Source organism: Ursus arctos, unplaced genomic scaffold, assembly GCF_023065955.2.
Source record: "Ursus arctos isolate Adak ecotype North America unplaced genomic scaffold, UrsArc2.0 scaffold_18, whole genome shotgun sequence".
NCBI lineage: Eukaryota > Metazoa > Chordata > Mammalia > Carnivora > Ursidae > Ursus > Ursus arctos.
In genome coordinates, this window is record NW_026622852.1 from 28,379,052 (window position 1) to 28,403,650 (window position 24,599).

General features: G+C 39.2%; 1 protein-coding gene across 4 annotated transcripts in view; it reads left to right on the forward strand.

Moving 5' to 3' along the window:
- Window positions 1-625: 625 nt before the first annotated feature.
- TDRD7 (tudor domain containing 7) overlaps window positions 626-24,599 on the forward strand; it is a 74,695-nt gene continuing 50,721 nt past the window's right edge. The window contains exons 1-4 of one of the 4 annotated variants that reach the window (XM_026506183.4): window positions 626-790; window positions 14,803-15,015; window positions 17,368-17,509; window positions 18,497-18,710. In XM_026506183.4, the coding sequence (XP_026361968.2) occupies window positions 14,809-15,015; window positions 17,368-17,509; window positions 18,497-18,710 (563 nt within the window). In that variant the 5' untranslated portion in view covers window positions 626-790; window positions 14,803-14,808. Of the gene's footprint in view, window positions 791-14,802; window positions 15,016-17,367; window positions 17,510-18,496; window positions 18,711-24,599 lie in introns of those variants that run through there. The other 3 variants (XM_044386791.3, XM_026506187.4, XM_026506186.4) reach the window with 3 other exon arrangements.

Below are 24,599 nucleotides of genomic sequence, written 5' to 3' on the forward strand. Positions count from 1 at the left end.
ACGTCACCCTTACGTGCCAGGCACAATCCTAGGCTCTGCGAATAGACTGGAGAGCATGACAAAGATCCCTGTGCTCATAGAGCTTCAATTTGAGGCTAGTAGACAATGAAAAAGATTAGTAAAATACATATAGTGTGCCCAATAGGTGCTAAGAGAGAGAAAGCTGAGGAGAGAGAAAATATCGGGGACTGACATTTTTGAAAGTGGCACCCTCCTTGAAAAGGGAAACGAGCGGACCAGGTGGATGTCTGGTAGAGTGAAAAGTAACTGCCCCACAATTGACGAAAAGAATGAGCAAGAATTGAATGAAATGTCTGACGAGTGAACGAAGGCAGCTGTAGGAGGAGCGCACGAGTGCTGGCGAAGTCCTGCTGGGTCCTACTGGGTCCCGGGCCCTCGCAGCCCGTCCACACTTGAGTCGTGCACGAGGAGGCGCGCCTGAGTCCGCCCCGCAGTCGTCTTCCGCCGTCGGCCCGTGCGTGGGCACGCGCAGAAACCGCTAGGCGGCGTCGGTTTCCCTTCCCACGCGCGGACGCCGGCGTGGGCCGACGCGGCCGGAGAGCCCGCGCGTGCGCAGAGCCGAGGCCGGGCTGCCCTCGGGGCGGGGCGGAGCGGGGCGGGGCGGAGTGGGGCGGGGCGGGGGCTTGAGGTGATTCCCGAGCCGCGGTGGCGGCTCCGGCCGTGCGGGGAAACCGAAAGTGGGCGGCGGCCGTGGTTGTGGCCCTGGCTGAGACGGCAGCGGGAGCTGGGCCCGGAGGCGTGGGGACGGGCCGTGGGCCCCCGGGAAGAGGTGAGCGCAGGTCTTGCCCCTGCGGGCGCGACAGGTGCCGGGCGACGTCGGACGAGGCTTGGGGCGGGCGCGGCGCACCTGGGTCACTAGCAGGACAGTGGCCCGGGCGGGACTCGAACGGGCCTGGGGCCTCTTCCCTGCAGCCGCAGGGGATGCCCTGGGGGGGGAGTTGGAGTTCCAGAGCGTTGTGTTTTAAATCTCTGATGGGACCCCTCCCCCGGCCGCCGGGTGACAGGCTGGGCGTCCACCCAGGAGCCAGACAGACCCTCCCGCCGCCGGGACACTCAGTGCAACGGGGGAAATGAAGCAGTGGGGGTGTGGACGAGGGGCGGGAGACGCTGACCAGGAAGTGGTTCCACAGCCGCCCGCCCGGAGCAGGGCATGTCAGAGCCCCCGGCTGTCTGAGCTTGGTTATTTTACACCGTGAGCTTTCAGTCCCTCAAAGGCACGGGCCTCTCTGCGGACCAGCCCATGCAGGCCGCTCAGGTAATGCAGGACCCAAATACTATACATTGCTCTCGAACCGTGAGCCCCAGGCGGGTACCCAGCCAGGAGGGAAACATAATCCATGAATGAGTTGTCTCTTAACTTTGATCAAGATCCAGCAGGGTCAGGTGCTCAGCCTCAAATTAATGGGAGGGGGCTTGGAGCCCATACAACTTTTCTGCTCCGTTCCGCTTGCGGGGTACGGTATATTCCCGGTTATAACCAGTCCCAAATAGTTTCAGAGAGCAAGAAGGGGAAATACCTGTATTAGAAAAAGTCCTGGCCCACAAGGATTCTGATAACCACCAACAAAACAAAACAAAACTACTGATCTGGGTCAACCGCCCCACCCCCCATCGTGCAGGTGGAAAACTTGCAGTAAAGTGTTCTGCCTGGTGATATGCAGCAACTTAATGACAGAAGTGAAACTTAGATCCAAATTTCTAACTCATCCTCGGCTGCCTTGATGTGTGGGTGTTGCATACTGCAAATAGTGTGGGCTTTGCAGACCTGGGTTGGAAATCTGGGCTTCTCCTCTTACTAATTGTGGATCGTGAATAAATTACTTTCTTTGAGCCTGCTTTTCTGTGTATCAAATGGAAATGTTTGACATAATTCCACACAGCTTTTGTGAGGTAACTACTGTAAATCCTTTGGCTTATAATAATGGTCAAGAAATATTAACTCTTTTCCTTCTCCCAAACTTCCCATATTTTATATAATTGGATTTCAGTTTCATGGAGTTCTCTAATCTGACATTAATTGGCACGTGGTGGGGCTTTTTCCATTTCCACTTAATTGACATTTCAGAGCATCAGTTCCATGCAAAGTACTGTGCTGGGTGCAGTATAATTGCTCCTGGGGCCAGCTGCATTAGAATCCACATCTCCCGTGCTGCAGCCCAGGGCCCTTTGGTGGCACACAGATTTCCTCTTTGCTAGTTAAACACGGTGAGACTGTGAGGCAGCAGTTGGCAGTGCCTTCAGATTTCAGTCCCTGTAGACTGGAGATGGAACATAATCCCTGCTAATGCCCTTTTAAGTGTATTGGTTGAATGTGGCTGAATGAACTACTGTTTTGTACCAAGAGATTTAAACTTCTTGAAGGACTTGTCTTTAAATTCTCTGTGCAATGTAATCTAGTTGGAGACTTAATATGAATTTATGGGAAAATACTTTATAATCCAACTCTAAGTGCCTATTCTGTGTTTGATCAAGTGCTGTTTTCAAGAACTGAGATTCGGCAGAGTGTTTTGCATCTGGGTGCTTTCAGGATCAGCAGATGAATACAGTAAGGACCCACGTTCCTTGGTAGTTGAGTGACATGTAATTCCATATTTATGTGAATTGTTTTTTTCTTTCCCTATGCAAACTTATTTTCTCTGCCCTCTACTCCCATCTTTGTGCCTTGGAAAGCTTCATTCTTTTTATTTCCCCAATGGGCCAAATGTATTTTTTTTAATTTTGTCATTCAAACTATTTAAAAGTAATCGATTTTGTCATTTTTAGCTGTGATATGTATATATGCCAATTAGAGCTTCTGCTCAGCGCAAGATACTTAGTGACTTATATAGCTGTGCAGCTTTGTCAGGAGGAAGCAAGCCTATGGTTTCCATTAGATCTGTGGATCCCACTTCAGAACGTGAAGGACTCCAAGGAAAGTTGAGAATCACAGATCTTGTCCATCTTCCTATCTTCCATATGAAAAAAAGAGACCTGAAGTGACTCGCTCAAAGGGTCACAGGTAATTAGTAGCAGAACTAGGATTAAGATCCCAAATCCTAACTAAGCCACTTTATTATCTCAAGAGTTTTTTTCTCTAATATGTAGATTTATGAAAATCCCTTACTTATTATTCATAATATATAGTTAGTAATGCATGTACAGTTTAGAGCTTGAAATTACAACAACAACAATAATAATAATAAATGCTCCCTAATGATACCCTAAGGAAATATATCATCACCTGAAGGCATTAATTACTATCTTTCCTTTTAAGAAGAGTTGGTAAAGGAGTAATTCAGGTGGTAACAAGTAGACTATATTCTAATTGGAAAGAAAAAAGAACATGTTAAACTGTTGCAAGATGAGAAATCATCCTGAAAGGGTCTCAGACCAAAACCTTCCCTCTCTTAGGCTCTCGTTTATTGATTTGTAAAATGGGGGGTTGGGGATAAACTAGATATCTAAAATCTTTTTGGCACAGACATTCTGAACTTTGAGGGCCTGAGTTGTTGCTAAAATAGTGTCTTTAGGTAAAAGGGCAGCCAGTTACCATAAGTATTTTCCCTAAGGAGGTACTAAAAATTGCATAGCTGACTAAAGTAGGTAAGAGAGATTACTTGGTGATTTCAACTTACCCTAGTAATTCTTCAGATTTATTCTGGGGTTTAGTGCCACTCTTCGACTCAAATTTATGACATTGAAGAAGATGAGCCAAACAGTACGGTTGGAAATAGGTGAGAAAAGAGAAACTTAGAGAAGAGAAAGCACAGGTGAGAGCCGGACCGGCTTGGCTAATGGATAGTGAGGAATCTCAGACTCTGGGAAGCACAAAGCATGTAAATGACTGAGTCAGGGAGGCTAGTGGTAAAGACCGTATCTAGAGGACACTGAAACCACATTCTCCGAATAAGACTTTCTCAGGACAATTACCAGGTATATTAAGGAGAAAAGCTGTGAATTTCCAAAATACAGTTTTGAGTGTGAGAATTATTTTAGGCTATTTAAATCATTTAAATATTGCTTTCTTAAAGGTTACTTTCCCTACTCCTTGCCTCACTTCTTGTACATCATTAGCACTTTGGAGTGTTCTGTGATTTGTGTAGTAAAAAGAAAAAGGGCAGAGTGAAAGGATAAAAGGAAATGTCAATTGCTACCACTGAATATTTGCAACAAGTTAGAGATGCTTTTGGATTTGGGTGCCGTGCCCTTAAATCAGAACGTGCTGATCCCTGCTCCCTGCCACTTTAAGGGCCGATCACTAAGTCGGTGTTCCCTAAGTCCAAATTACTTGCAGAAGCCAATTCTACACATTTGGAGCAGCTATCTAAAAGGAAGCCCTAATTTTGGGAACCAGAAGACCTGGGTTCTTGTTGTGGTTCTGGCCATAAAAATATGTGAGACCTGGAATAATTGCTCTGGGCCTCAGTTTCCTCATTATTAAACTGAAGGGCTTGGAGGAGATGGTCTGAAGGTGCCCACCAGTATGCCATGCTTCTCTCAACTCCCTACTCTGAGGTTGGGCCCACCATCCTATGCTGCTTTCCGAAGCCGGGCAGGGTGTGGGAACATTGTGGGATTGTGGTCTAGCACAGAATCTCTGCTCCCTGAGCCTTTGCCAAAGCAGTAAGTGACTTTTTGTCTACTAATTAAGTGAGAAATCTTGGAGGAGATCCAGTGGTTTTCTTACCAAGCTTTCCAGTTCATAAGTATGTTAATGAGGCAAATAAGAAAATCTGGGAAAATTCTGATATTTCAAATTTAATGCTGTACTAAAAATTTCTCCAATATACCAATGCTTTTATCATTGTGCTCCTAGCCATTTAATGCATATATTCAGAGGTAGTTTCCCATCCACATCACGCTTCCAGGAAGTGCAAGTAACTACTGAATGCCAAATACCCTAGTAAGCTCATATAACTCTACTGTTGATGCTTGTCATTCAGAAGAGAAGCAAGGAAAGGAGGAGGAAAAAGAGCAAGACAAAGAAGTGAAAGTCAAGTGCAATTTGTTGTGACCTATTGTGGCCATTTTCTTCCTCCCTAAGGTCTTTGCTAACTGACCTTGGTTAGTTTTTGAGGTCAAAAATACTCTGTTTAAGTAATTCCCCAGACCCACCTCCACTTTACTCTGCTGTTTAAGATTATTCAGCTCAAGCAGACCCTATATTGTCTAAGGAAACCCTTAAGAATTTTAACCTGAAAAGCCGTGGTCTAAAACAGAGATAACCAGCCTTATTTCTCTCAGCGTATCCTAACTTATGGTCACCAGGACTTGCATAACATTCCCAAAATAAAAGTAATTTAAGTTTTCTTAAACTCAGAATTAATATTTCTAACAACACTTTCAGAGAGTAGAAATAAGGGGAAAGAGAGTTGAAAGATCAAAATGGCAACTTTAAAAATTTGGGGAGCCACTTCAGAGAAACTTCCAAACTTAATTTTTTGGGGGAAGGATACCTAAAGGTTTGCCATTGAGACACAGAGTTGAAATTCCCATAAACTTCCTCTTGTGCTTCTAATGGATGACATCCAAGATAATAAACTTAATTTTTATAGTTAGAGGAAAGTGTTGTATGCTTTTTACAAAAGTTATTGAGTGTAATTGTCGTCTTCAGAAAATTTAGAGCATTTTAAAGCAATATAGATTGGAAAATAATGATTTTTTTAAAAGCTTTAGTTGTAACTTTCTTTTTCATTGCCCAATGTAATAATGCTAATGTAGAAATCGCAAATGCAACTGGAAGAAATTGACAAGCATGAGAGTACCACCTACATCTGAACAAGGTGTATAGTCAGTCACATTTTCCCTCCCAGGCTTTACTGTGCTTCACTGCTTCTCACCAGCTTTGAGATCTTCAGTCTCATAGTCCAAGGGACCACCTTTCCCTCCAGAAAGTTATAGCTACTAAAAGCTGTTGTGAATTCAGTATCAATTTGTTTGTGAATCCCAACAGTATATGCACACTGTTTGAAAAACAGGAATACATGTAAGTGTGAGATACTTACTGAATTTAGGCAGTGCCTCCGGCTCATTGGGATGTGTGAACTTACAGTAACACTGTGTCCCTCACCTGGACTTACTCATTGAGAGCACTGGCTCAGAGTGAAAGGCCTTGAAATAATCTACCTGATGTTTCTCAACCACAGCTTGGTGACATAATAGGCTGTCTCAGTTAATAACAATCATTAAACTCTGCAAGTCATTTTTTAATAAAGTAAATTAAAGATGATTAATAGTTCACATGCATTATGCTATATTTTAGTAAGTAGAAAAGGAATATTAGATAGATGGAGGATTTCTCACTCATTCATCTAATGTTAACTGAGCTCTTGTTGTGGGCTAGGCACTAAGGATTCAGTAGTGAACAAAACCTCACAAATCCAGCTTTCATGGAGCTTATAATCAAGTTGGGGAAACAGATGGTACAATTAAATAAGGAATACTGGGCAGTGATAAGTGCGAAAGAGTGAAATAAAGTAGGGAAGGGGTGTAGGGAATACTGGGCAGCTAGTGTAACAGTTCTAATTTTGGATAAGGTGGCCGAGGAAGGCCTTGCTGAGAAGGTAACCTTCGAGCAAATACCTGAAGGAGCTGAGGCAGTGAGCTGTGTGGCCCCTGTGTGGAGAAGAGATTCTAGGAGGTGAAGTGGAAGCTGAGAGAAGCTCAGAGGCAATTGCCCCAATCCAGGTGAGAGATGTCGTTGGCATGGACTAGAGCGACCACCACGGAGATAGTCAGGAGTGGGGAAACTGCGAATGTCAGCCTGTCTGTCTGCATGTATCACGTGATGATGGTGGTAAGGAGTTGAGAACCACGGATACTGAGTTGCTTCAATTTACATAGAAGGATATCAGAGCCCCAGGAGAAAGGATTTGTTCCAGGAAAATAAGTGCTCTTTGCATAGTGATATTGAACTTGGAGTCACCAGCAAGAAGAGGCGTGGGCACAGCCTTCTGCAATCCTCCGTCTCTCCCCACAATCAAATCAAAATCAGTATATCAACTGCTAGTTAGCAGCACCCCCAAATTGTTAATGTTTGGGAGATCCTTGCTGGCAGTTCTTTCTGAGCAGAACTTAGGAAGGTAGAAGTGGCATTTCAAAGAAAGTGGTCTGAAGTGGTTCTCCCAAGGGTGGAAGTAGAAGGCTTTCATATAGGGCAGCCTATAGACCCAGTCTCTGATTAGCTTCTAAGACGGGATTAGACTTGTCCTTTCAAGCCAGCATCATAATGGAGTTCTATTATGTTTTAGTCATAGGATGTCCATTCGTGAGTAGAATGCATTTATGAGAATTTGTTCACCCCCACAAATTAGTGATTGCTGCCCACCCACTAATGTAGCTGGGGAGAAGTAAACCACAGTGAGGAGGTAGTAACGGAACAGATGCTCTTTCCAGAAAAAAGGGAAGGAGGAGGCAGTAGAAAGTCCTTCTCAAGGTGAAGGATAAGTCCTTCCTACTGAAACTCTCGGCAGGAATTTATAGTGCTTCTGACTGGGGAGGAGCCAGATGTACTAAATAGTCTGGTCTGAACAGATGCAGGTACACTGCTCACACCCAAGTGGGTGGGTTCCTACATGTGTGCTGACCACCTGGCATCATATCTACACATCACGTGTGCATGATTCATAGTCCAGGCCCATCTGCGGATACACAGAGATACAAAGTCCAGCTTTACTCGGAAGAGCTCTAGATGGACAGGTGGGAGGGACAGAGATTTGAAGGAAAGAAGATGGGAAAGGTGGGGGTAAAAAAGTTGGGGAGGCTTGGCTCTGGGAGGTCAGTAGGTTATCCTTTAGTTTCTCCCTTTGCAAATTAGAACTTGTCCAGCCTCCATTATGATTTTTCCTACTTGAAGAAGTAACTGTGCAGTTAAGGTTCAGTGATCATTGACTGTTGAGTCAGGAACCATTACAAATCAAAGTCTGTCTCTTCCATCGGGAGTTTACTACTTAAGAGCCAGAACTTACACTTTAGATTTAACTTCTGGTAACCTTGAAATACAGGTCCCAAAGCCATCCTCTCTGAGCTGCTCGCCAACATAGGCAAAGTGTGGTTGGACATCAGGGGAATGGAGGTTTTGAGACTCTGCAGCTGTTGTCTTTTGCTGCCATGAATTTTCTATTTACTCTTTAGAATGCCTGTCTGTCTCGCTGACTTGGAATCTATACCATCCCTGTGAGTGGCTTCCATACATCTTATCATATCTTGCTTATTTAACTTCCCTGAGCTTTGGTTTTCTCATCTACAGATTGAGAATATTTTCCCCCCAGAATTATTATGTATATTAAATTTTTATAAAATCCAAATCTCAGAATTCAGATTCTCACAAGAGAAAAAAAGAACATATGTCTACCCAAAGATTTGTACTATTCAAAGCAGCCTTATTTATAATAGCCCCCAAACTGGAAGCAATCCAAGTACCTGTCAACATTCGGATGGGTAAATGAATTGTGGCATGTCTACACTTATCATAGTATACGAAGTATTTGCTGGTAAATGGGGAAACATGGATGAAACTCAAGAATACCAGGCAAAAGTGATCTCGACTGACAGAAACCACTGCTGCCAGGAGCCGGGACAGCGCGTATGAGAGGGGGAGAGTTGACTGCAAAGCGGCACAACTTGAAAGAAGTGCTTTTTCTCAGACTTATTGATATATACTTTACATATAATAAAAGTCACCCTTTTTTGTTTGCAGTTTTATGAATTTTGACAAACTTACATAGTTTGCCAATCAAGATGTGGAATATTTCCATCACTCCCAAAATTGCCCCGTGTCTTGTTCGTAGTCCATCCCCTCCCTGTACTCCCATCCCTTGGCAACCACTGATCGAATTTCTATGCGGATAGTCTTGCCTTTTCCAGAATGTTAGATAAATAGAATCCTACAGCATAGAGTCTTTTGTGTCTGGCTTTTTCCACTTAGCATAATGTGTGAATCATCCATACAGTTTTATGTATCAATAGTTCGTTCCTTTTAATTGCTGCGTAGTACTTCCCTGCATGGCTGTGCCACATTTGTTGATTCATTCACCTGCTCATAGACATTTGGACTGTTTCTAACTTGGTGGTAATTATGAATAAAGCTACTATAAATATTTAAGTACAGGTTTTTGTATGAACGTATGTCATTCTTTCTCTTGGGTAATGACCTACATGTAAGTTTTTTGGATCATATGATAAGTATATGCTTCTTACTTCATAAGAAACTGCCAGGCTGCTTTTTGTCAAAGTGCTGTTTTGCAAGCCCACCAGACATGTGCGAGAATTCTACTTGCTCTGCATTCTTATCAGCACTTCACACTGTTGGTTATTTAAAAGTTTAAGCTGTTCTAATAGATGGGTATTGATGCCTCATTGCGGATTTAATTTTCATTTCTCTAATGGATAATGTGGTTTTGGCTATCTGCGTCTCTACGTTAGTAAATTCAGGTGTGTGCTCAAATCTTTTGCACATTTTAAATTGGGCTCTTTGTTTTCTTACTGAGTTTTGAGTGTCGTTTATATACACTGATTACCAGTCCTTTACCAGGTATGTTATGAAAATATATTCTTTCAGTCTGTGGCTTGTCTTTTCATTTTCTCAACAGAAGTTTAAATTTAAAAGAGCAGAAATTTAAAATTTTGATGAGATCCAATTTGTCAATTTTTTCTTCTGTGTTCTAAAAAAAAAATCTTTGCCAAGCCCAAGATTGCAAAGATTTACTCCTTTGTTTTTTGTTTTTAGACATTTTACAGTTTTAGCTTTTCCAAGTAGGACCTAACTGGTCTGTTTGAGTTAATTTTTGAATATGTTTAAGGTTCATTTTTTGCATTTGGAGGAATAGTGTTCCAGCACTCTTCATTGAACTTTTGTCCTTTGAATCTTTTTGGTAACTTTGTCGAAAATCAGTTGACTAGATATGTGTTGGTCTATTTCTGGATTATGTATTCTGTTCTGTTGATGTGACTGTCCTTTTGACAATACCTACGTTACTTTGATTAATATACTTTTATAGTAATTCTTGAAATCAGTCTTTTTGCACTGGCTAGGACCTCCAGTGTGATAATGAACAAGAATGAAGAGGGTGAACATTCTTCTTGTCCAGTTCCCGATCTTAGGGAGAAAGCATTCATTCTTTTCTTGTTACATATTGTATTAGCTGTGGGTTTTTCACAGATATTCTTTATCAGGTTGAGGAGGTCCCCTTCTACTCTTATTTTCTGAGAGTTTTTATAAATGATTTTGAACTTTGTCAAATGTCTTTTCTTCACCTATTGATATCATGTGGTTTTTCTCCTTTAGTCTGTTGATACAGTCAGTTACATTGGCTGATTTATGAATGTTGAACCGTTCTTGCATTTCTAGAGTAAACCGTAGTTGATAGTGATGTGTTATCCTTCTTACAGACTATTGGATTTGATTTGTTAATATTTTTGTTAGGAACTTTTATAATTATGTTAATGAGGGATGTTGGTTTGTGCTTTTCTTATAATGTCTTTTTCTGGTTTCCGTGTCAGCATAATGTTGGCCTTATAAAAGGAGTTTAGATGTAATTCCCTTCCCCTATGTTTTTTTTATTTTTAGTTTTATTTTTTTTAAAGATTTTATTTATTTATTTGACAGAGATAGAGACAGCCAGTGAGAGAGGGAACGCAAGCAGGGGGAGTGGGAGAGGAAGAAGCAGGCTCATAGCGGAGGAGCCTGATGTGGGGCTCGATCCCAGAACACCGGGATCACGCCCTGAGCCGAAGGCAGACGCTTAACGACTGAGCCACCCAGGCGCCCGTCCCCTATGTTTTTTAGAAGAGTTTGTGTAGAAGTAGTATTATTTTTTCTTGAAGTTTTTGGTGGAATTGACAATAAAACCATCTGGATTTGAGTTTTCCTTGTGTGAAGGTTTTTAGCCACAAATTTAACTTCTCTAATAGATATATAAGGATATTAATGTTACCTATTTCTTCTTAAATAAGCTTTGGAATTTATGTCTTTCAGTGAATTTACTCCATTTCATCTAATTGACCAAATTTATTGGCATAAGTTGTTCATCATATTTGCTTTTTAATGTCTATAGGACCTGTCTCGATGGCCTGTTCTTTAGTCCCACTAATAATAATTCGTGTCCTCTCTCTTTTTTTCTTTATTAATATACCTGGAAGTTTACCAATTTTATTGATGTTTTTAAAAAACTAGTTTTGGTTTCATGATTTTTTCTTCAACTTTCTTTTCTATTTCATTACTGATATGTTTCATCAGTTCAATATTGATTTTGTTTTCATTTTTATTACTTCCTTCCTTTTACTTACTTTTGTTATAATTTTCTCTCTTTTCTCAAGGTAGTAAGTAAATTAGATCACTGAATTGAGACCTTTCTTCTTTTCTACATAAGCATATAATGCTGCAAAATTCCCTTTAAATATTTTTTTTAAAGATTTTATTTACTTATTTGACAGAGATAGCCAGTGAGAGAGGGAACACAAGCAGAGGGAGTGGGAGAGGAAGAAGCAGGCTTCCAGTGGAGGAGCCCGATGTGGGGCTCGATCCCATAACGCCGGGATCACGCCCTGAGCCGAAGGCAGCCGCTTAACGACTGCGCCACCCAGGCGCCCCCCTTTAAATATTATTTTAACCATCCAGCAAATTTTTGTACATTGTGTTTTCATTTATTTAAAAATACTTTCTGATATTTTTGTTTTGAAAGAGGCTTCCTTTCTGACCCTTGGTTTTTTAGGAGCATGTCATTAAATTTGCAAATGCATAGGGATTGTCCACATATCTTTCTGTTACTGATACCTAATTTAATTTTTTTCTGGTCATGAGATACTCTTTGTATAACTTCAGTTATTCTAAGTTGGTCAAGGATTGTCTTAAGTCCCAGAATATATTCTGTCTTGGTGAATGCCCCCACGTGCTCTTGAGAAGAATGTTATGTTCTGCTATTATTGGGGTAGAGTCTTCTATAAATATCAATTAGGTCAGTTTGGTTGATGTTAATCAGCTATTCTATATCCTTACTGATTTTTTGCTTACTGGTTCTACCAGTTACTGAGAAAGAAGTTTTGAATTTTCCAAATGATTGTAAAGATATTTATTCTTTCAGCTCTGTTGGTTTCCGCTTTGTGTGTTTTGAAACACTGATATTTGGTACAGTCACATTTAGGTTTGTTATATCTTTCTGATGAATTAACTCCTTAATTATGTAATGTCTGTCCTTATCCCAGGTGATATTCCTTGTTCTGGTATTAATAAATATGGCATATCTTTTTACTTTGAACCTATGTTGTGTATGTATTTAAAATAGATTTCTCGTATATAGTGTATAGGTAAGTCTTTTATATCCACTCCACCAATCCTGAATTTTTATTGGATATTTTCAGTGTTTACATTTGACGTAATCATTGCTATGGTTGGCTTTAAATCTACCACTTTACCATGTGTTTTCTATTTGTGCTATCTGTTCTTTGTGGTGGTGGTGTTTCTGCCCACTGCCCCTATTTGCCTAATTTTTTTTTTTTTACTTCTAATAGCTTTTGCTTTTTAATTTCAGTGTAGTTAATATACGGTGTTATATAGTTTCAGGTGTACATCTAATTACTTTTTGATTGACTCTTTTCTGTTTTATCTTTACTACTGGCTTATTAATTATGCTTTTTTAATGGGGCGCCTGGGTGGCACAGCAGTTAAGCGTCTGCCTTTGGCTCAGGGCGTGATCCTGGCGATCTGGGATCGAGCCCCACATCAGGCTCTTCCGCTATGAGCCTGCTTCTTCCTCTCCCACTCCCCCTGCTTGTGTTCCCTCTCTCGCTGGTTGTCTCTATCTCTGTCGAATAAATAAATAAAATTAAAAAAAAATTTTAGTGATTGCCATAAGGTTTACAATAATGTCTTTATCACATTCCCCTTTCAAATAATATTATACTACACATTGTGTATATACACATAGTATTAATTAAATGTTGGTGCTGGTGGTGACAATTTGAACTGAGTTAATGTTTAGCAGAGGGAAGTATATAATAAGTATTTAGGTTATTTGCTGTGTAAACCTCGTCATTTGAGTATCATATTTATAATTAAGAGCACTCACAAATAAGCCGATATCTTATCTCCTTTTCAAAATGGACAAATGAGGGAATTGCTAGCATTGTATGCTATTCCTCCTTCTTGTTTTGTAAACCAGAGAAAGAATAAGACTGTCTAGAATTCTGTACTGTCCAATATAGTATCCATTAGCCACTTTAAATTCCAATTAAATTAAAAATTCAATTCCTCAGTGGTGCTGGCCACATTTCAAGTGCTCAGTCACCACATGCATTGGACAGCACAGATATAAAACACTTCCATCAGTACAGAAAGTTCTGTTGGGTAGCACTGTTGAAGGAAGAATTTTTTTAACAAGTTGTCCATAGCTTGCCTTCCTAAGTCCACTTTTCCTGGCTTCTTGAATGTCATTCTCTCATTGTATCACCATTCCATTTACTATTAGTCCAAAGAGAATATGAGTGGTTAATCTTGAAAAATGTCAGTTTACGGACCAATGAAAATCCTTAGCCAGGGTCCCCACAGATTTCTTTGGTACCAAAATTCATTTTTTCTCTTGCTTGACCTGTCTGCTGTGTATGACACTTTTGAATATGCCATTCTTCTTGGTTTTTTCCTTTTTGTTTATATGACATGAGCTCTGCCTTTTCTACTTGTATCTCTCTGGTCACTTTTCCTCAGCCTTGTATAGGTTCTTCTTTCTCTGCCCATGCTTTAATGACAGCCTTCCATAGAGGTCCATCCTTAAGCTTATTTTTGTCTCCCTGGATACCAAATACCACATGTATGTTGAAGGCCAACAACTCTAAATCCACCTCAGATCTCTAACCTGAATTCCTAGTGACTATATTCGTGTGGCTGACCTACAAGCATTCCAGCCTCCATATGTCCCAGAGGAATTCATTCTCTTCTCTTGCAAACCCGTCTTACCTCATCTCAGTGTGGGTCATTACTGCCTACCATGTTTCTAAGCTAGAAACTTGGGAACTTCCCTCATTATACAAACCAGGTAATCAATTTCTGTTGATTCTACGTCCTAATTACCTCTCAAATTGATTTTTTGTTTATTCCCAGGGCACTGTATCTTTACAACTCATTAGTTTTTTCCTTTGCATTTATCTTCCCCACTACTGAATAGTTATCTTCTCTAAAATGCAGAGCTGATCACTTTATTCCCCTATTTAAAATATCTCTAAGGCCCCACATTATGTTTGTCAGAACGCACATGTTAACATAATACAGGAGTCTCCTCTGAGTCTGCCTCTTTCCACCTCTCCTACCCCCATCTTTCAGTCCTCATCTTATAATCTTAGTCTTTGTTCAATCATGTCCAGCCACTTAACCGCCTGGAATTCCTCAGAATCAACCATGTACTTCTCTCTGACCTCTATGCCTTTTGAACTTCCTGTTCCCTTTACTTGAGGCTGACACCTCTCCCCATCCTTACCCCACACTCCTTTTCCTCCTTGCCTTTTCCTTTTCCTCCTTTCCTGGCTGATTCCTTCATGTCCTTCAGCATTCCATTCAGGCCTTCCCTTATCCGGGAAAAATTCCCTGATGTCTTCCCTCCCCAGACTTGTCTTTTGGCCCACCTGACTTCTCTGTCTTCTCATAGTGTTCTGTGATTTTCTCCACCATAGCAGTTATTGCTCTGTATTGAAATAGCACAGAAAGTATTCAGTAATAGTTGATGGGATAATCTAACACATGTGCACTCTGAACATCTATTTGAATCCATAGACTAATGAATCCTATTATAGTAACCTTCTATTGTGTTCTTATAGGTGAAGATGCTGGAAGCAGATCTGGTTTCAAAAATGCTACGAGCTGTCCTACAGTCTCATAAGAACGGAATAGCATTACCCCGGCTCCAAGGAGAGTACAGATCCTTGACTGGAGACTGGATCCCCTTTAAGCAGTTAGGTTACCCTACACTAGAAGCCTATCTGAGAAGTGTGCCAGCAGTTGTGAGGATAGAGACTAGTAGATCTGGAGAGGTAAGAAGGTAACTGTGCATGTCACAAGAGTCAAACCAATTTTAATTGCCTACCTGGCACTTCTAATCTCCTAATTCGGGTAGAAGTCAAAGTGAAAGATTGGTAGTGATAGAACAGCATCCGAAGCACAGCCTAGATTCTGATGTCTTTTACTTTATCCCTCAAATTCTTTTCATTGTAAAAATAAGACTCTAATCACATTGAATAAAACATTTTAAAGTTAAAGTTTGCCCAGTCATTAGTGTTCAAGCAAAATAAGTGTACTGGAGACCTAATTGCCAGGTGTCACACCCCATGCATTATAAACCTGCTACAACTGTTTTTGCCCAGGTCATGATGACCTCCTGGTTACCAAAGCTAATACTTTTAAATTCTCGTTGTTTGACCTCATTCCTCTCTGTTCCTATTATCTGGACCCTAGTTCAATCCCTAATGGATCATTCAGCACTTTGATTATTACAGGGCTATCCCCACCATTCTCCTTGTCTTGAATCCCTTCTTTCTCTAGGCTGTTCTGGCCTTCACACCAATACGATCATATTATTTAAATTTTTTAATTTCTTTGGAAGAATATTTTATGTATAACATAGCAATTTGGTGTAGCAATGAAATGTTTTATTGCACATACCCTGTGACCCAGCAGTTTCACCTCTTGGCATCTGCCCAATGTACAGTGTGAAAAATCTAGACAAACCATCGTCCAAAAGACAAAAAGCACCCACCTCCCCAAACAGCACATTCTTCTGGGTACATTTCTTCATGTGTAGATAGACATAACAGGTCTGGGCTATTTCTCCCCAAAACTTGTAATAGTTTTTGGTCTGTTTGGTGGCATAGGGAAGGCGGTGGAGGAGGGAAAAGGGGACCAGGATTGGGAGAGTGATCAAAGGGAAGGCTCACCTGATCTGTAATAATTTTTAAGGAGCATGTATAAATTAATTAACTATTATATTAATAATAAAACTTGTTTCAACACCCCTGATTCTCCCAGACAGCTCTAACCACGCCCTCTTCTGTCTACTTGACACTTTGTAATACATCCACGATAGCTCTTGACACAGTGTTTTATATTTAGTCTCTTTGTGTCTTTTTCCTTTGTAAGTTTCTTGAGGATGAATGGTTGTTTTTTCACCCCTAATAGTTGGTGCTTAATAAATATGTGTTTGACTGTGTGAATGATCAAATGTGTGCATGAGTTAATAAATTAATAATGCCTCATATGGCTACTCTGCTATAATTTACTCAACCCTGTTCTCCTATTATGAACATTTTTAATGTTTCCAAGTTTTGATTACTAAAATAACCCCCACTGCACATATTTGGGTATGTAAATTTTTCTTCTTTTCAATCGTATTCTTGTAATATATTTTCAGGAATAGAAATACTGGGCCAAAGAATAGGAGTATGCCCTGGCTTATGTAAAGCCTCATTGCTGATTTCAACTTAGACTTTTTAACACTAGGTGGGGCTTTAGAGACCTACATACTTGAAAAAAATCTCCTTTATATCACACCAGTTTTTTCAAAAGATAAGCTGAGCTGCTGTGTTTTAAGTAGATGCCACAGGGTCCAGGGCCTCTGCTTGCCCTGCCTTGCCCTCACCCCTCACCCCTATACCACCGTGAGGCTCCAGAGCTGCCATTGAACAGTTTGAAAACCCCAGATCTAAGTCTATTCCCGCTTTACAGCTGAGAATACTAAGATGTGGGAGGTAAACTGATTTGTCCCAAGTCACCCAGTTAATCCACTTCAGTGACAAGATTAGGATTGGGTGGTCTTTGAGAGGTAATACAAACAGCAATTATGAGTACGTACTTTGGATTCAAAGAGGTAGCCTAGACAGATTTTCACAGAACCTCAACTTCATGATGACCTGTTAGGGAATAAATAAATGTTTTACTTCAAAAAAAAAAAAAAAACAAAAAACAAAAAAAACAAAGAGGTAGCCTAGCTGTATGACTTAGGAAGCTTGCTTAACTTTCCTGAGCCTCCATTACCCATGTATAAAACGGAAAAAAAATATATCTCAAGGATTATATGAGATAATATGTGTGACACAGGTTTCTTCTGTTTCATTTGTTAATCACATAGTACCTAGCACATTGTAGATGCTTAATGAATACCTATTTAAGGAATAAATACAATTTTCAATTTGAGGAAAGATTATTTAATGTTCTAGACTATATAGAATATGTAATTTTGCTCTAACAGTATCAAGGGGAGAGACGTAAATATTTGCATATAGTTTGATTTGGGATGTGTAAACTCACTAAGATCCACTTTTAAAAATGAGCCTCTAGGCACCAGTGAATCTGAGAATTGTTTCTCCTCTCACCTTGCCTCTCATGAATAGATTACCTGCTATGCCATGGCCTGCACAGAAACTGCAAGAATTGCTCAGCTTGTGGCTCGTCAGAGGAGTTCTAAAAGGAAAACCGGGCGGCAAGTTAATTGTCAGATGAGAGTAAAGAAAACCATGCCATTTTTTCTAGAAGGTGAGTTCTTTTCATACGCTAAAATTTTAAGCCTGTCCATGAATACATTGTCATATGGAATTATGGAAGCATTGCTTGTATTCATGATGAACACCTATGTTTGTTAACATTCACATGTCAAGGGGGGAATCCTAAAGCTAGTATTTCCTTTTGAAATTGACTTCCATCACCAGATGATGAGCGTGACTTACTAAGTTATTATACAGCATGAAATGATTCAGAATAGATTTTAATTAAGCTTATTGTGGCAAAACGTTGCTTTATTCTTTTAAGTTATTTGGGGGAAAAACCTAATCCAGAATGTTGGATGAACCAAGAACCTAGGATTTAATGCCTTATTTAGCAAATCGTATCTTGATACTAAAATCATGTGTTTATACTTTAATACTAAAATCCTCTATTTTCAGGGGAAAAACCATGAATTATATAATACACAAAGGTGTTGTAGGCAACTCAGCCAGTGTTTACTGAATACTTATCTCAAAGAGCTTTTAATCATTCTAAAACTAAATTCTCAAGATGTAGTTCAATGATAATATAAAAGAGTAGATTCCTAAATGCCACAGTGAGCATTTTCAACAAGGGAGCAATTGCGGTGAGAATGGCAATGGAGGGCTTCATGGTTAAGGGGAACTTGACCCAGACCTGGACGATGGGAAGAATTCAAATTGATGGAGGAGAGATGGGAGGACTGAGTATGCTGCATTTGTAGCAGCATGAAGTGGCTTCCACTGAAGGGTTGATTGGTGAGTAGGAGGAGTAACTGGCAAGTTTAGCAGATGGAGACACATTTTAAAGAATCTCATCTGCTAAAAACCAATCTATTCTTCCCCTACTGACAAGCCCTGTAGTGGCAACTTCCTCGTGTTCTTACAAACTGTTCTGAGAATAGAGACCCACAGAAAACATCTGGACAGGGGAGTGGCATAGTGAAAACTAGGCTTTTGGGAAGCTAATTGATTTTATTATGTATGCCTAACTTCATAGGAAAACCAAAAGCAACCCTCAGACAACCAGGAATTTCTTCAGATTTTTCAATCAGCAAAAAACCTAATCCAACACTGTTAAGAGACAGAGGAAACTCTCTTGGAGTTAAGTCTGTTGCTGAAATGCCGCCTTACGCGTTACACACAGCTATCGGAAGCGAAGTATTCAAAGACGTTCCAGTGCAGAGGCATGTGACCATGTCTACCAACAACAGGTATTTGGGCTTTATCTGGCTAAAAGGAGAAGTTTGGTGAACGTAGGATAATAAAGGTTAAAAATGTATATTCAGTATGAGAAGGAAATACTTTTTGTTTTATCTAATGTAAGTTCACATGTAGTAGGAAAATGCATCATTACTACAAGGCCACTTTTCCTGCTGCCTAAATGTCATTGTCTGAATATCTTCATTTTATATTTTCTCTGCATTTTTGGTAATCTCTCCTTATAAAATTCATATTGAAAGCTCTCACGGGAAAAAAAAAAGCTCTCACAAGTTATTCTAATATGCTATTTCAGCATAACTACAATTTTTTTCTGAAACCCTTCCTTATAATTACTTTTGTAAATTTTCGGTAAAATCTTATTGATTTGCACATTCCACTGTGCTCTAATAATCATGTCCATAATTATACAGTAGCATCATACATCCATGCATCAGAATATCGGACAGAATAAGGACAAGCTTAAAGTCTTAGTTTGGGTGCTGCCATTTACTAGCCAAGGGAATAAGTGAGATTATTTCATCTTTTGGGCTGTGGTTTCCTCATTCATTTAATGAAAATGTTAAACTAGGTGATCTCAAAGTTCCTTTCTGGCTCTAAATCTTACGCTTTTATAAGGTAATTCATGTCAGCAAACTATGACCCATGTGCCAAACTTGGCCCATTGCCTGTTTTTTGGTAAATAAAGTTTTATAGAAACAAAGCCACATCCCTCTGTTCATATATTATCTGTGGTTGCTTTTGCGCAACCACAGAGTTGAGTAGTTGTGCAGAGATAGTATGGCCTGCAAAATCTAAAATGTGTACTAGTGGACCGTTTACAGGAAAGTTTACCAACTCCTGATATAGATGAATCAGTATCACATTCTTTCATTCTTTTTGTGCCTTTATAAAACAAATTTTATTGTATCATATCTGTTCAAAAGTCCCAGCACTGCCCCCATACTAGAATATTTGGAAAGAATTAATTATTTTTAATAAGTTAGATAAAATTTTTCATAATGGTATATATTTAATGCTCATTATGGCTAGTTATTATAATTTTGGTGAAGTCTAGGAAATACATAGTTAAAACTTGGATCTTCATCCAAAACACTGGTTGGGTCCAGTATATGACCGAGGTACCATTATCTCCTCTAGTTGTGTGCCTAAATTTCAAGATCCATTTTGAATTGAATCTATAAAATGAGAGCAAGACTTAGACATTCTGAATTGTGGTCCCAGGGGGACAGTCTCTATCCCATGGTCTGGTGTCTCCTACCTGTCTCTTAGTGGCAATGGGCAATGTATGTAAGTGCCTTCCATTCCTCTAGGTTGCACCAGCAGTGACTGAGTGGAAGCTGTGCCAGCACCAAGCAGCCCAAAGAGCAGGCCCAAGATGGTGCTTTCCGACCGACAGCCTAGTGTGTTCTCACCCTTCTACCTAGCAGCATTAGGTCCGGGGAAATGCATTCTACTCCTATCAGTAGCACCTTCAGAGTTAAAGAAGGAGCCCAACAGCAACAAATAAATGTACTAGACCAGAATAGCATCATGAGGGCACTGAAAAATGAGTTATCATTGGAACTGCAGCCTACGAAAGTGGGCCAGAAGCTATGTGCTAAACCTAAGCAGGGTAACTATCTGCTAAAATATGACTTTCAAATAGAATTCAGAGTCTCCTAACATATGTCCAAATGTCCAGGATACAATAAAAAAAATCATTTGTTATACTAAGAACCAGAATAATGACATCTTGAATGAGAAAAGACAATTGACAGATGCCAACACCAAGATGAATCAAATATTGAAATTATCTGACAAGAATTTTAAAGCAGCTCTCTTAAAAATGCTTCAATGAATAATTGCAAATAATTTGAAAAAAGTGGAAAAATAGAGAATTCACTGAAGAAATAGAATATAAAAAAGAACCAAATGAAACTATAGTACTAAAAAATGGAATACCAGACTACAGAATTCACTGGGTAAGCTCAATGACAGAATGAGTATAACAGAGGAGAGAATCTGTGAACTTGAAGCTAGAGCAATATAAATGACCCAATATGAACAACAGAGTAAGTAGACTTCCTTCAAATACAAAGTAAAACAAATTTAAAAAACGCCTAGCAGAGCCTGAGGGGCCTATGGAAACAAAACACCTAGAAGAGCCTTAGGGACCTGTGGGGAAAATAAGAAGAGGTCTAATGTTTGTATTATCAGAGTCTCAGGAGAGACTCAGGAGAAGAGAAAGAGTGGGGCTGAAAGAGTATTTGAAGGCACAGTGGCTGAAAACTTCTCAAATGTGGCTAAGGACATAAACCTACAGATTCAAGAGTTCAGAGAGTCCTAAATAGGTTAAATCCATAGAAACTCACATGAAGACACATCATAATTAAACTTCTAAAAACTAAAGACAAAGAAAAAATCATGAAAACAGCCAGAGAGAAATAACATATCATCTACGGGGGAATACTAGCTTTTTAAAAATTTTATATATATATTTATTTGTTTTAGAGAGAGAGATTAGTAAAAACTATTACTAAAATTTGAGGGCTCACCAAATCTTTTGAGAAGCTGATAAAAGACATAAATGATCTTCCCAGAAAAATAAATGTGTACACATATACATACATCTTTGTATATTAATTCAGGAGATTCATGGGCCCCAGAAGCCCTTTCTCAAAACCTCTGGTTAAGAACTCATGCCTGCCAGTTAACAAACTGGAAGGTTCTAGAAAAATAACATGATGGATATTTTATGATATTGTAGGTATCAAGCTAAGTTTACCATGTGTCACCAGTAAAATAGAAAGAGGGGTCAGGAGTAAGGATATATGATTGATTTGGGATTTTTCTGGTTTATATGAGGGAAGGAAATATTTTTCTCTAAAATAATGTAATTCATGATTTTTATTAAGGTGATAAGATGACTAAATTAGGTATTTAATATATTTATCCATAAAACATAGATAAATATGGTGCTAAAGGTCAAGGTTCCCATTAGGCCCAGAAAGAGAAAAGAAATTGTCGTGTATATATTATAATGAGTAAAATCATGGACTTTGGATAGTAATAAATGGCTGCCTGGCATTAGCCAACATCTTTCAAGTATTAAGCTAAATGAATATAAATTTAGTATTGGTTTCTGAGTCTGTGTATGTTTAAAGCTATTGTATGTTTAGTACATCCTAAATATTTGTAGGAAGCATTTTCTAAAATACATTTATTGCTTTGTTCTGATTGCAAAAGTATTATGTGTATGGTATAGAAAATTTGCAAAATATAAGGAAGTAAAAGGAATTTTTAAAATTGCCTCTAATCCAAAAATAAATGTAAACTTTTAAAGTATCTATCTTTTGGAGGTGCCTGGGTGACTCAGTTGATGAAGCATCTGACTCTTGACTTCAGCTCATGTCATGATCTCAGGGTCCTGGGATGGAGCCCCTCATGGGCCTCCGCACTCAGTGGGGAGTCTGCTTGAGGATTCTGTCTTGCCCTTTCACTCTGCCCCTCCCTCTGTGCTCTCTCTCAAATAAGTAAATCTTTTAAAAATATATCTATTTTAGGGGAGCCTGGGTGGTGCAGTTGGTTAAGCACCTGACTTGCTTTCAGCTTAGGTTGTGATCTTGTGGTCATGAGATCGGGCCCTGCATCAGGCTCTGTGCCCATTCAGAGTTGGCTTGAGATTCTCTCTCCCTCTCCCTCTGCTCCTTCCTCTGCTCTCTCTGTCTCTCTAATATATATAGATATAGATATAGATATAGATATACATATACATATAGATATAGATGTAGATATATATAGATATATAGATATAGATATATATAGATATATAGATATAGATATATAGATATATTATTTACATGTATATAAGTTTTTAAAAATACAAATGGGATCATGCTATGTATTACTGTTTTATAACCTGTTTTAAAGGTAATATATTGTTAACCCACAAGGTTAAGAGTATTTTTACGTTATCAGTTTTTTAAACTTGTTTGTTTGTTTGTTTGTTTGTTTTAAGTAATCTCTCCACCCAGTGTGGGGCTCAAACTCATGACCCAAGATCAAGAGTCACATACTCTTCTGACTGAGCCAGCCAGGCACCCCAACATTATCATTTTTCATGTTGTCAGGGAAGTCCATTGTCCAACCACCTATTGTTGAATATAAATGATTTCCATTATTGTAAGTAGTTCTACAATGAACATATCTGTAGAACAGTCCTTGCGTATATTCATAACCGGTTCCTTAGAATAAATTGGTAAAATTGGGTAAGAAGGTATACATACTAAGACTATTACTAATTTGTGGCCTACACAGTTTATACCAATTATATTCTAGAATCATATGGATGTGATTGTTTCTTTGTACCCCTGCCAACACTAGGCATCAGTTTTTTAGTTGATACTCTAAAAGGTGAAAAAATGTACCTGTGTTTTAATGTCTATTTCTTTGACTTTGATTCTTAAGGAGGTTATAATTTTGTCATATGTTTACTCAACCATTTGTAAATCTTTTATGAATTACATGCCTTTGCCCTTTGCATGACTCTTCTGGGTTTTTTTCTTTTCTCATTTGTAAAAATAATTTATAAATTAAGGATGTTAACCTTTTGTAATATGTTAGCAATGTTTCTTCAGTTTATTTCATTTTGGTTGTTCATTATACAAAAACTTTAAAATTTTACATAGTTACAGCTATTAGTCTGTTCCCTGTGGCTGCTGTCTTTAGGTGTTATGCTTAGAAAAGCATTTCTACCCCAATATTATGTAATAGGTCTTCTGTTTTCTATTAGAATGTTTTGGTTTCATTAAGTCTTTAATCCAGAATTTATGTGGTTGTATAGCATGAGAGTTAGCAGTCTTATTAGGCAGGTGTTCTAATACCAGTCATTACATAATCTTTTCTTTCCATGCTGGTTTCAAATGCTGTCTTAACATTTATTATTTTGTTTCTTAAAAGACAAATAGTGGGGCTATAATATAAATTATTATATAATTTATAATAATAAATTGTTATAAATATATGACTCAGTTTCTGAGCTTTCCATTCAGAATCACTAATTATCTGTCTATTCTTTTGCTGTGCCAACCTATTCAGATTATTATAACTATAATGTGTCAATAACCTTTACTCTCTACTTCCTCCTTTCTCTACTGATTTGGTTTCTTCCTTCTATCATGTGCTTTCATTATACCTCTTGCCACTATCATAGCACTTAGTAGGTTTTGTTTTTATAAATTTTGTCAGTGCATTATTACATATTTTCATGTAAGAGATTATACAAATCTAGCAGTTTATGCATATTTATTTTGTCCTGGTTTCTGTGGGTCAGGTGTCTGATACTGCTTAGCTGGGGCCTTTGCTTCAGTCCCTTACGAGGCTGCAGGGAAGGTACTGGCCGTGGCTGGGGTGAACTGAGCAAGAATCTGCCTCTGGGCTGATGCACATGGTTGTTGGCATAATCATTTCCTTTCAGTTTTTTCTCAGTGCCCAAGTTCCTAGCTGTTGGCCAAAGACCACCTTCAATTTCTTTCCATATAGGCCTCCCCAATATGTCCATTTGCTTCATCAAAGCCAGCAAGGGAGAGATTATGCTGGCAGGGGGGAAGATTAGAATCTTTTGTAACCTAATCATTTGTAATCCCTTTAGCCTTGAAATATTCTGTTGGTTAGAAGCAAGTGACTCAAGGGAGCAGATTACACAAGGCTGTGGATACCAAGAGGCAAGAATCACTGGGGGCCATGTCCTAGCTGCTTCCCACAGTCTGTTTTCTCAACTATATGTATAGTCTGTGATATAGAGGTGTGTTTCTCTTGCGTAATCATAGATCATTACTGTCTCCCCATGCCTACACATAGTATGTCCTTAGATAACTGTTTTTGGGGTAAGAATGTATCTC